Source organism: Perca fluviatilis, chromosome 3 (genome assembly GCF_010015445.1).
Source record: "Perca fluviatilis chromosome 3, GENO_Pfluv_1.0, whole genome shotgun sequence".
Classification (NCBI taxonomy): Eukaryota; Metazoa; Chordata; class Actinopteri; order Perciformes; family Percidae; genus Perca; species Perca fluviatilis.
Window position 1 is genome coordinate 1118684 of NC_053114.1, and position 14809 is coordinate 1133492.

General features: G+C 41.2%; 1 protein-coding gene across 9 annotated transcripts in view; it reads left to right on the forward strand.

The window, feature by feature from the left end:
* Positions 1-14809, forward strand: part of kif13ba (kinesin family member 13Ba) — a 59422-nt gene that overhangs the window by 15087 nt on the left and 29526 nt on the right. For all 9 annotated transcript variants that reach the window (XM_039794250.1, XM_039794249.1, XM_039794252.1 and 6 more), the window contains 5 exons: positions 9453-9465; positions 10045-10105; positions 10321-10413; positions 12611-12791; positions 13613-13700. In XM_039794250.1, the coding sequence (XP_039650184.1) occupies positions 9453-9465; positions 10045-10105; positions 10321-10413; positions 12611-12791; positions 13613-13700 (436 nt within the window). The remainder of the gene's footprint in view (positions 1-9452; positions 9466-10044; positions 10106-10320; positions 10414-12610; positions 12792-13612; positions 13701-14809) is intronic.

Genomic DNA, 14809 nt, shown 5'->3' on the forward strand with positions numbered 1-14809 from the left:
ACACCGAAAAGAGATGCAACAAAAATATTTATTAATTTAACTTATTTTTTAAAGTAAGTGCTGTAGTATAACTAGCAGGAGACAAGTTATAATTGAGGTAAGTTTGGAGACATTACCTTATTTAATCATTAAATGAATAAACGTTTTTGTTGCATCTCTTTTCGGTGTTGTAATTTGTAGACGGCCCTAAGCACTCTTACTGCCCAGTAGTAACAACAGCAGCAGCAGAGACGAGAAGCCAGCAGGCAAGGGTTATTTACATAAACTTCTGGTGTACTTACAAACTTTACAATCCATTGTTTTATGAGTGCATAACCTATATGTACTACTGTAGACGTTTGGTATCATTTCGGGCATTATTAGTGGGGTAATGTTAAGAGACACTTTGGATCCATTACCCCCCCGCGCTAACTATTTCAGCTGAAAGCTCTCAACTAATGTTTGGTGATATACTGAATAGATACGAACCATCACTTTAACAAAAAAGTGTGAAATAACCGAAACATGTCTTATATTTTAGATTCCTCAAAGTAGCCACCCTTTGCTCAGATTACTGCTTTGCACACTCTTGGCATTCTCTTGATGAGCTTCAAGAGGTAGTCACCTGAAATGGTTTTTGAAGGAGTTTCCAGAGATGCTTAGCACTTGTTGGCCCTTTTGCCTTCACTCTGTGGTCCAACTCACCCCAAACCATCTCGATTGGGTTCAGGTCCGGTGACTGTGGAGGCCAGGTCATCTGGCGCAGCACTCCATCACTCTCCTTCTTGGTCAAATAGCCCTTACACAGCCTGGAGGTGTGTTTGGGGTCATTGTCCTGTTGAAAAATAAATGATGGTCCAACTAAACACAAACCGGATGGGATGGCATGTCGCTGCAGGATGCTGTGGTAGCCATGCTGGTTCAGTATGCCTTCAATTTTGAATAAATCCCCAACAGTGTCACCAGCAAAGCACCCCCCCACCATCACACCTCCTCCTCCATGCTTCACGGTGGGAACCAGGCATGTAGAATCCATCCGTTCACCTTTTCTGTGTCGCACAAAGACACGCCGGTTGGAACCAAAGATCTCAAATTTGGACTCATCAGACCAAAGCACAGATTTCCACTGGTCTAATGTCCATTCCTTGTGTTTCTTGGCCCAAACAAATCTCTTCTGCTTGTTGCCTCTCCTTAGCAGTGGTTTCCTAGCAGCTATTTGACCATGAAGGCCTGATTCGCGCACTCTCCTCTTAACAGTTGTTCTAGAGATGTGTCTGCTGCTAGAACTCTGTGTTGCATTCATCTGGTCTCTAATCTGAGCTGCTGTTAACTTGGGATTTCTGAGGCTGGTGACTCGGATGAACTTATCCTCAGCAGCAGAGGTGACTTTTGGTCTTCCTTTCCTGGGGCGGTCCTCATGTGAGCCAGTTTCGTTGTAGCGCTTGATGGTTTTTGCGACTGCACTTGGGGACACATTCAAAGTTTTTACAATTTTCCAGACTGATTGACCTTCATTTGTTAAAGTAATGATGGCCACTCGTTTCTCTTTACTTAGCTGATGGTTCTTGCCATAATATGAATTCTAACAGTTGTCCAATAGGGCTGTCGGCTGTGTATCAACCTGACTTCTGCACAACACAACTGATGGTTCCAACCCCATTAATAAGGGAAACAAATTCCACTAATTAACCCTGACAAGGCACACCTGTGAAGGTAAAACCATTTCAGGTGACTACCTCATGAAGCTCATTGAGAGAACACCAAGGGTTTGCAGCACTATCAAAAAAGCAAAGGGTGGCTACTTTGAGGAATCTAAAATATAAGGCATGTTTTCAGTTATTTCACACTTTTTTGTTAAGTACATAATTCCATATGTGTTCATTCATAGTTTTGATGCCTTCAGTGAGAATCTACAATGTAAATAGTCATGAAAATAAAGAACGCATTGAATGAGAAGGTGTGTCCAAACTTTTGGCCTGTACTGTGTGTGTGGATGGGTGGATGGTCTGGTAAGGGACAGGAAATCATATTTGGCTGTCGGGCTTGGGTCTGAACATCCAGAGTCTGGGCCTGGCCGAAGAATTTTAGTAGCAAGAAAATGTCTTATTTATGTATGAACTGGTTTACTGTTGGCATTATGCAAAACATTACCCATGCAAACTATTTATATTTTCTAGGTCAGCTTTGCTGTTAAATTTCTATGAAGAGCATGAGAAAGCATAACTATCCCGAGTTAATATGCCTCACATAGGGTTTCTATTTGATGCAAGGGCTTAATGGCAACACCCATGCATTGATTTTAAATGGTTCTTTTTAAAGAGTTTAAAAATAAGTTCAAGTAGTACCTTTGCAGACTGTATTTCTGAATGTTAGTGTCAAAACTGCCTGAATTTGATAGTCATGAATTCCTCACGTGCATTATAGAAACCATGAAATATCGAGTTCATATCCAGAATAGCACAAATCCGTCTTAAGCCAACAGCTTTCCACATTCCAGGTATTTACCAGAAATGACATAAATGCAGGTGAAATATACGCCTGCCAGAAGCTGTGTGAATAACACCAGCCTCACACTGGGTGGTGCAACATGGCCTCCTTGACATGGCTGTGAAGTCATTTTTCAACATCTGTAGGCTGCAGGAAAACTGGACTATATTTGTAAAGTGATCAGTTATTGGTATAATCCGCTTTATGTCCCCTTCAACATACACTTTGTATTAGGGGTGGGAAAAATAATTGATTCCTAGATGCATCGCAATTCTCTCTAGAACGTTTCGATTATCGATTCTGATAAGTTAATAATCAATTTAAATTTTTTTTTTTATTATTATAATTTTTTTAAATGTGTTGATTTTTATTTAGAAAAGTACAAATCAGAAAACAGTGACTGAAAGAGGATGGGATAATAGACAACAACTTAGAGTTTAGGCAAGAGTGCAGAAAAAAAACACAAATGGCCAAAAGGAAAAAAATTATTTTGTATATAGTAAGGGTGTGACGAGATCTCGTTTTACGAGATCTCGCGAGATTAAAACGTGACGAGATTTCTCGTCGAGGTGAAAAGTTGTCTCGTGAGGCGATGTGATGTCAGCGTGATGGAGCGTGGAATTACTATTGAAGATCCCCCTGACACTTTTAAATCATTTGTGTGGCAACATTTTGGTTTTCCTGCGGAAATAATAAACGGCCAAAGAGTGACAGACAAGACGAACACAATATGTAAACATTGTAAGAAAAAAATGCTGTATACCGCGGCTAACACGAGCACTATGCAAAAACACTTACAGCACCACCACAGCTCTCTACTAACTACTGCTAGGGTGACCACCCGTCCAGCGGCGTAGCAGCGCTCTGCAGCGTTATGAAGCCCAAATTCATGCGTCCGCCAAATTGAGACCGTGTCACGCATAATCAATGCTTGCTCAAAAAAAGTTGGTCGCTCTATATCCTCGAGCCCAAGGCAGCCAAACGAACATTACTTGACAGTTCAGCACGCGCCACTGTTGCCACACCCACCCCTCAGTTGAACTGCTTACTAGGTTGTTGTCAACTTTTTGTTGTTGTCATGACAGCGCGACGCCACCACGCGCGATGCATACCAGACACACTGGGAAGGAACTTTTAGATGGCGGCTTTCCAATTCGAAAAATTGAGAAAGAGACTGAGTCTGACTCTGAGGCACCGCCATCAATTAAAAGAGAAGGTGTGGGTACAAGAAAGACTGGGAAAATGAATATTTGTGGCTGAAAGGTGTTGAGGGCAGAGGTTAAATTGGGCCGGGCGCAGCTCCCCCCTCAGGTCCACAACACACCCTGCTGGAGCGCAGCTCCGCTCTCCTTCAGCATCAAACATTTTGCCGGGGTTCAGCCCCGAATGTTTTGAGTGTAACCCCAAATGTATTTTGAAAAGTTGACTGACAAATATGAAACCGGACGTCGTTAAATGTCCATTCTCGCTGTAAAAGCTGCGCAGCTTCAGGTTTATGAATCGCGCTCCTGTCTGAACCATGCTGCGGCAGATGTGTCGCGTTGTCCGTGTATTTCTGCCAGAAGTTTCGGTTTTCCACCTCCGATGTTAGCTTAGCGTAAGGGCTACAGCCCCTAAACGGTCTCAAATGGGGCTCTGTGTTTAAGACGGGGCTCTGTGTCTGTCGGAGAGTCTGCGACGATTACCGTATCAGCAGAGCAATCACGTAATGCACAGCAGACTACGGTGCAGGTAGCCTATAGATTATGTTCTAAAATATAGTGACTTTATTCTCGTAATAGCCTATATTATAACTTTATTTTTTTCACAAAATATCACGACTCCTTCAAATCTCAGAGAGCACAGATGGGATGAGTTATATTTTGAATGTGCACAAAGTTTTGGACATGAGCAGAAATCTTGCTCAATCATCTGAAATATTACAATCAAGAGGTTTATTAATAAATTAAATGAATAATGTATCACTGAGGTGAATAATTGTCATATGCACATTTAAGGAGGTTACTTCCCCAACAAAAGATGCAAAAAATGGAAGAATAAATGATGCCTAAGCTACATGTGTGCTGACTCAGATATAATTAGAAAAGTCAATCTAAAGGAGAATAAATAGATGAAAGCAATACAGAATTCCTGACAGCCTTACTGCAATATTTTCCATTATGTTGTTATATTTGGATTGTAGCCTAATGTTTTCCTTTACATAAAGATAAAGGTAGAAATAGGTGCATAAAAATTCACCAAAATGCAGAAAATTAAGTGTTTAATGCTAATGTGGGGCACCGCCGCGCCAAGCAGTGTCCCACATTGTCCCTCAGAAACATACCCCTTGTCCCCCCTTGGGCTTATTAGCAGGTGGTCACCCTAACTACTGCACCCGCAACGAAAACATTAAAAGGGCAAACAACTCTAAAAGCCTTTGCATCTCTGCCACCGGTAAGTGCACGAGCCACGGCAATAACGAGGGACATAGGCGTTTTCATTGCAGCTGATATGAGGCCATTTTCTGTGGTGGAAAAAAACATTTTGCAGTGTTTGCACGTCCTTTACTGCATATAATTCATTAAAATAGTTAAAAAAAATGTTAAATAACATTCATCATTAATAGTTGATTTCAAAATGCACCTAAATTGTTTGCATTTTGTGATTTTTCAGTTGAATAAAAAAACTATTTTCCATTCATATATTTCATCATTGAGGATTTCTTTAAATTTTTTTTTTAAAATCTCGTCTCGTCTCGTTCTCGTGAACCCAATCTCGTGATGTGTCTCGTCTCGTGGAGTAAGTGTCTCGTCACACCCCTAGTATATAGACACATGATCTAATAAGACATACATAAAATATTTAGGCAAAACACATATAGGCTGTTCATCTACTTGATCACATGACATCTGACCACCTCATGTTTCATGTTCTAAGAAGCCAATTCTCCACCTTTAAACATGACTGAGCCTCTGACAGGGAAGATTACTGGGAGAGAAGGGGACTTTCACAAGCAGGTTTAAGGCTTAAGCATGGGATGACTACAAAATAAAAATCTCAGTAGACAAAACATTTCATTAAAACTTGTGTGTGACAAATATATGTCAAAATCTAAGCTTTGTCTAGCTGCTTTGTCTGGGAAGTGATTAGCAAACTCTGATTTATATGTATATTTTTAAAAATCACACATGGAAATGTACATAAAAATATTGTAGCATCGATAATCGGTTTAGAATCGAGTCGTTGGCCTCTGAATCGGAATCGAATCGTGAGGTGCCAAATGATTCCCACCCCTACTTTGTATATGTAGGAGCATATGCTTAGGCTGTCTACCATATTAACATTTTCACTGTATGTGTGGAACTATTGTCCTATACAGTGTTATTGAGTATGTGCTGAACTCAAGTATTAGCCTGTTACATGTCCTGTAGTCTTGTTCCATCAGTATGTACTGTGTTACGCTGATGCGGTTTCTGCTTCATCTTAACATTCCAGTCTCAGTCTCAGCCTCTTTCCTCCCTAACCCCCTGGCTACCTTCAGCCTCCTTTCCATCCTCCATTCCTCATTCCTCCCTACACAGCCGTGGATGGTACAGTCCCAGAGGAGAAAAAAAGAGAATGCTAGAACAGTAGAGAAAGAGAGGGGGGTGGGGGGCAGCAACCATGCATGAAGTTATTTTTTAAATGACGGCGATCAGAGTGGAGGAGTGGGCCGAAGGGAGGAGGGGCAAATAGAAATGTTCGAGGACCGAGGGAGGCGGGCTCACGGCTCTCCTGACTGCCTCATTCTCCCATCTCATTGGTCAGGGTGACCTCTAGCTTCGTTAATGGGCATTTTGAGCGCAAGACATGAGTGACCATTCTCGCCTGCAGCCTTTGAAGCAACCATGACAGCTGTCATCACTATGTACGTCAAAACCTGCCACACCGATTTCCTCCCGAAAGTGTTTGGAGAAATGACTGTGGGGACGGGGTAGGCATGTAGGATGCTATAAAAGCCCCTGAGAAAGCATTCAGAGAAACAAAGTTATTGGGGAATCTGGGATTAATAAACAATTAAATATCAGCAAACCTTTAAATTCATATATGTTGAGGGATTCCAGTTTAACAAGCTGTTATTCCAAGCAACCCCATCTTTGAAGATTTTTGTTTATAGAATTGTTTTTACAGAATTACATTAGCATCCTGTTATATTTTTTTCTTTCACCAACTTTTGACAGTGAAAACCCCCTTCAAACACCTGCGGAATCGTGCTACTCTCTCTCTTACTACTAAAAACGGTATTCTGGTTTAACGTCGTCAACGCTGTGTAGAAGACGTCCTAATTGTATCCTGGTTTGAAGAGAGCTGCTGGAATCAGTTAGGACTCAGATAGGAATGAGTGCATGGATTTGCTGTCTGAATGCAGCACGTCAGCAGTGGAACGTCAGTGAAATATGAAGTGTTACAGATTGGACTGGCTGTTGGCTGGTTTGTGCAAAAACTGCAGCTTTGGTGTTTTGTAAAGAATGTGCATGGGTAAAAGGAAACAGGTGTGTGAGTGCCTTCGTGTCTGTTCCTGTAGTTTGATCTTCACGAGAGCTAGTTTTAGACATTTAGACTGAGGACATTTTGGTGATGTAGCTCAGATTAGCGGGCTGATACAGTGTCAGGTCAGGCATGTAGCACTGATGGTGAGCATTACTGATTAATAGAATGAATGTAGTTGAGGGTCATCGTGTGTGTGTGTGTGCGTGTGCGTGCCACTCGTAGTCTCTTACCTCTGGCCTCTGACTTGATGCAGCTCTCTGACAGCTGCCCTGACCCGGTGGGCGGAGCCAGCTCTGTGCAGATGGAGGAGGAAGGTGACTAGGGGTTTACCTGTAATGAGGAAGATCAGAGAAAGAAAAAGAAGTGCATATCTTTTTAGACTTTGGTGAAAATGATTTTATAGAAGCGCCGGACGGGCATTATAAATCCATTGAGATATAAATATATAAATCCATGGAGAAATCCATTTGAGTACTGCAGGATTTGTATGGTTTAATGGGAAGAAGGGACTGCTAGTGTTGTGGATTGTGTTGCCTCAGGGTCTGCCAGTCCTAAAGCTGTCAAATTGCAGTAAGCCTATTTGATTAAAGCACCAATCAAATGGATGGCATTAATGCCCTCATGACAACTATCACTTCACAATGACAATAAATCATGTCAGGGAGTTTTGTTCAAATATTACTAGGAGTTGACATGACATTAGTAGAAGTAAATTGTTAGCTCATAGGATGCAGTGGCTTGAAAATAACAAAATGCACCTACAGCTAGTGTCACTATATCACTCTTTATTTATTGTCCTCGTATAATAAAGGCCTCCCCTCTTTTCTGTCCAGTAGGTTAAATCAAGTTTAAAAGCAGATTGATGCTGAGCTTCAGAATAAGTTGACGACTGTTGCTGAACGACTGAGTGCCAGGTAGTTTGGAGGTTGAAATGATTTAATGGTGGTAATTAATGTTGGTGCAGGGTGCCAAACTGTGCTCCTTAAGTGCACCACACGGTAATTGAGATGTTAAGATCTGATCAGCGTGATCTGTAATATCTGTGACATTGCATCTCTCGACTGCAGATCAAAAGCAAATATTGTATCTAATGAGCTGAAAATGATGAAATGCCCAGACAGCTGTTCTGTTAATGCTATGAGAGCTTTAATAGTATTTTGATACTGTTATTTGCCCATCCTTATCACCAACTTACATTTATGCACATTTATAAACATGCAGACCATTTAAGGCGTACCATTTAGTGGGTCCATGTAAAATATGGAGTGAAAACTTGCTTTACCCTTAGTTAATGCGTTAACAGTGTGGGCGAGTGTAATTATGGGCCAGTCATAATCGTATCTGGACATATACAGTGCTCCTATCGGCAGATCTGTTTAAGAATGTATCTTTTTATTGGTTGTTACAAAAACGAGTGCTCTTGGAATTTGCATCTGGCATATTTTTTTGTATTCTGCAAAGGATCTTAAAGAGAGGTTTATTTTTCTTTAAGTTTATGTTATTGTTTCATTATTAAAATGGCTTATTTTTAGTTTTATAACAGACTTCTTAAAATCGATTATCCTTGTCTAAATGCTCTGACATTCCTCATATGCAGAGATAGCCAGATGGAGTGACTGTGTGCTGAGGAGATCGGTTTTAAAGGACATGGCTTTTGGCTAAATGCTCAGAATTCTGACATGTTTGTGTGTGGGTCTATGTGTGTAGTGTAAATGCCTGCTTGCACATATATTTCCTCAGATTTTCTGTAAAAGATCACACAGATATTGGGGCCAATCCCCCTCTCGTTTTAAATGTCAGGTTTTTATTTTTTTTTACTACTCAGAGGCATTTTCCCACATGTCCCTGTTAATTTCTGAGCCTGACCCCATCCCAGTAACCCCTCTAGCTAGGTCACAAACGCCCACCAGACATCTACTCTCACCACACTCTCCCCTCACACCTCTCCCAACCGCCTCACTCCCACCCCTTCGCCTCCCCACACACACACATTTACCCACACACAGACATTCCCACAACAATTCACCCATCCCCAGAAATAAATGCAAACACATACCATTACCATATCATCTAGGAAGTTGGTTTGACATGTGACAAACAAACAAGATGTAAACAAGCTACTCACGCCCCAGGCTGATTTTTAATCAAATCTGTGCTAAAGTGACTGAGCCTGAGGCCCGTAGCTCTAGCTCTGCTTTTGTCTTTCTGTCTGTCTCTGTTCACCTGTGTCTTTATTTGTCTTTCTGATCCGCTCCCTCTCTTTTCTGATTAGTGGGACACATGATAATTAGTTAACAACGTTGATAAACGGATAGATAGATACTGTAAATCATTTCTATTCTCGGCCTGGAAAAAGAGGACCTACAGCCTGCTCTGAATGGCTTAACATACTGTGTCCTCTGTAAAATGTGCACTAAATGTCTTCTTCCTATCTCTCCACATGCTGCTGTGGACCTTGACCCTCCTAACGTCATCAGGAGTCAGTCCAAGGTAACAGCACACACACACACAAACAAACATGCACAGCCATTTGTAACACTGAGCTAATGCCATGGTTGTGAATCATCTCTGTGTTAAACAAGGAAGCCGCTGTATTTCTTTGACTCTGTCAAACTGTGACCAACCGAACAGGCAGTGATACAAAGTCATGATTTGTAAAACAATTTTTGGAAGAAGAGTCTTGTTTGATTCATTCACTTTAAACCCTCAAGGAATACTTGTTGCTAGGAAACCTTTCAACCATGTTTTTGCTATGCGGCTCACTTTACTGTACGTCTGCCTTTCCAAAGGTCTTTTTTTCTGTCATCTGAAAAACCCATAGTAACGTATACAATGTTGATTAAAAAGTAATTTATATCCAACTTTGTTTTTCATTTAAAACTAATTAAATTATAACAGTATTAACTGGTAAGATGAATATCTATCATTTAAAATGTAACTTTTGAAAGAGACCACATGTATGCACAAGCATTGCATTAAAACAGGAGGTATTATATCTATATGGACGTTGCATCAGCCATGAATGTTTTTGTTTATGTCTCTCATACTGTTACTCTTTTCACTTTCCAGGTTTTTGCCTATGATTACTGTTTCTGGTCCATGGATGAGACGGATAAGGAGAGATTTGCCGGTTGGTTCATTAACTGATCCAGTTCACATTATTAAAAGTTTAAAAACATCACTTCACCGAAATGCCACTCAAACATTTCAGTTTGGAAAGACTAAAATTGTGGGTGTGGTCTCTCTCTCTCTCTCTCTCTCTCTCTCTCTCTCTCTTTTTGTTTTTTTTTTTTTTTTTTTTTTTTTTTTTTTTTTCTCTCTCTCTCTCTCTCTTTCTCTCTCTAGGCCAGGAGGTGGTCTTCCAGTGCCTTGGGGAAAGTCTTCTCCGCAACGCCTTCCAGGGCTACAATGCCTGTATCTTTGCCTACGGACAAACTGGTAATTTACCATGATCCACATCCTGCTGTTCTGTGCTCAATATGATGTGAATATACTTAATAACCGAGCCTTTTAAGTACTTAGAGGACACGCTTGATGAACAATTTCTCTTTTCCCTCATTAGCTTAGTGCCCTAAAGCTTTTTGTATAATGATTAAGAGAGGAGTGGATGTGTTGTGGCAGGAAGGTTGGACAGCCCCTCCTCTCTCCAGCATGAAAACCAATGCCAGGTCTCAACCAATCAACATGACAGACCTACAGAATGTGGCTAAAACTCAAACATACTAAAGCAATGTTGTTCAGATCAGACGGATGACTGAAAAAACAGGGCAGGAACATGTCCAGTGTAGATATGGTGTAAAAAGATAATCCTTTATCTCAGTTTACACATAATGTCAACACTACAAATCGTTCACCAAACTTGTTAGAGCTGATAAATCAGTCCAGTGTCTACACAAAAGCTAGAATGAGTTGTAAACTTGGTGGCCAGTGTATTACTAATGTATGCAGGATTTGGATAAACTTGTCCATGCTTTTATCTTCAGTAGACTCGACTACTGTAACAGTGTCTTTACAGCTCTCCCTAAAATATCAATTTAGACGGCTGCAGTTAATGCAGAAAGCTGCTGCATGAGTCCTCACTAAAACCAAGAAGGTGGATCACATCACTCCACTTCTAACGTCTTTATACTGGCTTCCTGTCTCTCAAAGAATTCATTTTAAAATACTACTGTTGGTTTATAAAGCACTAAGTGGTTTAGGCCAAAATACATTTCTGATATGCTGCTACATTATGAACCAGCCTGACCTCCAAGGGCATCTGGGACACGTCCGAGTTCAGTTTTTATGCTCCACATATGGTCTGCTGCAACTCTTTATTAACCTGACTCCGCCAGATGGATTGCTTCGCATTTGCTCGGCATATCCATCTGGGAACTTTGGAGAACTTTTGGGAAGGGGCGGAAATACTGGTTAGCTGATTGGATGAACCATCTGTCTATCACCTATGTTGGTGATAGACGGGCCAAATCAACCAATCAGATCCACGAAGCGTATGAAAATACAACCACAAGCCCGCCCCTGCTGCTGCAGGCAAAGCATAGCTCGTTAGGTCAGCATGCAAGCAACATGTCGGTAAAGGATATTTGCCGTTTGTGTAACGAGAATTTAGGAATAAAAGCCACCATTTCAGGTTCCCGCTGCATAGTCCAAAAGAAGGATCCAAGAGAAAAAAGTATTAGCGAGCAGCTAACAGAATTAGGGCTACCGCTGTCTGAAAATACTGGTTAGCTGATTGGATAAACCATCGGTTTATCACCACCTAACCCACCTCAAAACCAACGCTGATTGGCCCGGTCGTTTGGCTAACGGCTCCAAATTTTCTCTATCTCAAGATGCCAGACTGATCTGCGAGTGGAAAACTGGAGCTCGCCAGATCAGGATGGTCTCACGAGGCTAACTCTTTATATCAAGGCTGAAGACTTTTTTTTTTTTTTTCTTTCTTTCTTTTTTTATGCTGCCTTTTTAAAGTAATACACAGTTAATACAGTTAAACATTTCGTACACAGCACTGTTACTTTTATTCTTGTATTTCGTACCGGTCTTATTTTTTTATGTACGTACATTAATTTATGTGAGTTATGTTAATTGCCTTGTTGCTGAAATGTGCTATGTAAATAAAGCTGCCTTGCCTACTGCAATCCCATACCACTTTTTATGATGGACATAATGTTCCAGTTTATTTGACACTATCATAGAAGTGTTAATTGTATTATATGTTTTAGATTTGAGGTCCTACTACTTAAAGAGTTGTGCTGGATTCCATTATATTCAGGGCTGTTTCCAATATTCTGCTCAGCTCATGTATGTTAGTTACAAAACATTGATCAATATAATCCAGTCCAGTACAACACCACCTTTAACTAGGACCTCAGTAATTAACAAATCATTGAATTTACACATTTTCGACAATGTTGAGAAAAAGTATACAACATTTTTTGTAAAGGTAGAATTGATCACAAACCTGTATTGAATTGCATTTGCATAGTTATACCTAATGAAGTGGCCACGTAGTGTATATGAGGTTGTTTTAATAGTTAAAGACTCATTGAAAACGTCATGACTTCTCGATTGTGTTTTGTATAGGCTGCCGTTTTCACCTTTCCAATTGACATTGTGTCTGTGTGTGTTGTTACAGGTTCGGGAAAGTCGTACACCATGATGGGTTCAGGGGACCAGCCAGGTCTGATTCCCCGGCTGTGCAGTGCTTTGTTTGATCGAACCCAGAAGGAACAGCGGGAGGAGGAGAGCTTCACTGTTGAGGTGTCCTACATGGAGATCTACAACGAGAAGGTCCGAGATCTGCTCGACCCCAAAGGGTATGATCTCCAGCTAATCTTCTAACACTTTCATGAAAGGAGGAATCATTTTCTTTCTTCACAGTAAAATAATAATTTATACTGTTTATTGTTAGAAATCACTACACATAGGCCTGAAATACACACAGACATACACAAATGGAGAGATGTCAGAGTGAGTGGGCTGCCAGTGCTGGACCAGGGCCCTGAGTGGTTGGGGGGGTACGGTGCCTTGCTCAAGAGCACCTGGCAGTGCCTAGGAGGTGAACTGGCATCTCACCAGCTACCAATCCACACTCTGTACTTTGGGCCGTACTGGGACTTGAACCAGCAACCCTCCGGTTCCCAACCCAAGTCCCTACGGACTGAGCTTTCTGCTTTAACGTCAAGTTAGTTGGTAGAACTAGAGAAAGTGGCTTCTGGTATCACCAGCTGCTGTGGTCAATAGATAAAAAGATCACTCTTCTGCCTTAAATCCGTAAATCAGGAGCACAGGCCTGTGTCTGCTTACCCAGACAACATAACCTTTGGCCTTCAATCACTATGTGACCTTTCACCTCAGTAAAACGGGCCAAAGAGAAGCAGCCCATCTGACAGCCATATGGGCTTTGCAGTGGAGCAGAGAATGATGAAGTTGTCTGGCCTGGAGCAAGTTTGAATCGGGGTCAGAGAGCCAATTGCTAACAAAGTCTCTATGAACTGGGGAAAGTTGTAGTGGTGGCCACAACTAGCTGAGCCTATATTGTGACCCCTGCTAATACATCACATGAATAGTAATTTACCAAGGGTGACCATGTTGTTTGTCTGTGTTTTTAAAACCTGCTTTTATTTTTTTTGTCCAGGGGAAGACAAACTCTGAGGGTGAGGGAACATAAAGTTTTAGGTCCCTACGTGGATGGCCTGTCTCGACTAGCTGTGGCTAGCTACAAGGTAAAAATATTTATCTCAATAGTTTTTGCCATGCTTTTATGGTTGATCGACGCGCTGGTACACTGATGTCTACTGCTGTGTTGCATCCTAGCTGCCACATTCAATGGCAGCCACTCTGACTAGGGTTGGGTACCGTTTGGATTTTTACGGTTCCGATGCCGAACTGGTACTTTTAAAACGATTCCAATTCCTAACCGATTCTTGAAAAACAAAAAAATTACATAAAAGAAAAAGAAAAGAAAAGTTTTTTTTTCCAATTGAAAACTATTTAAATTTAACAATATATTAACGTTTTAAAGTACTTAAATATATAATAAGTAAACCTAAGTCAACTAACACACACCTACAATAATTTAACAAATAAAAGTTACACTATTAACAAGTAGCAACAAAATAAATGTTGAGTTGGTATGCCAACCAGCTTCAAACTATAGCAGTTCTGTGTACACACAGGTATGAGTTTGAAAGGGCAGACAATTGGCTGTCCTGCCTCCCCCACCACCAAGCTACAGGCTCTTGTCCTGAACGATAGACTAGCAGAGCAAGTGTAATATGTTTACTAGCGATCACATGCAGTCCGTGAATAGTTAATATGCTTTCACGTCCGTTTTGGTGAGCCAGAGGCAAAATATGCCATTTTAAAAGTAGCCTACATTTACGGTAGCTAGCTAACGGTAGATTACAGAGAAAGTGTGATATTTGTACGTCCGTTTCAGAGCGTGTATAAAAAGCCGTCTATCAGCAGGGATTGTAGAGCGCATGTTGCAGAATAGTGCTTCACACCGCGAGCGGGCACGTGTGCCACTCGGCAGAAAAGGGAGAAAGGAAAAAAAGAGGGAAAATATTTCAGTCTGAACCAAAATGAGGAACTGAAATTTGCGTTCTAATCCGGTCCGAATACTACCGTTTGCGTAGGAACCGGTTCCATAGTGGAACCGGGTTTCGGTACCCAACCCTAACTCTGACATGTGTGCGGCGCACCTTATTTGTATTCCTTCTCACTTTGATCTTTAAACACGGAGGATTTGTAGCAGCATTGCTCACTTGATGGCAGCAGTCTACTTAGCAATGCCACCAATCACACTGGAAGGAGGGTAGTTATAAAAATG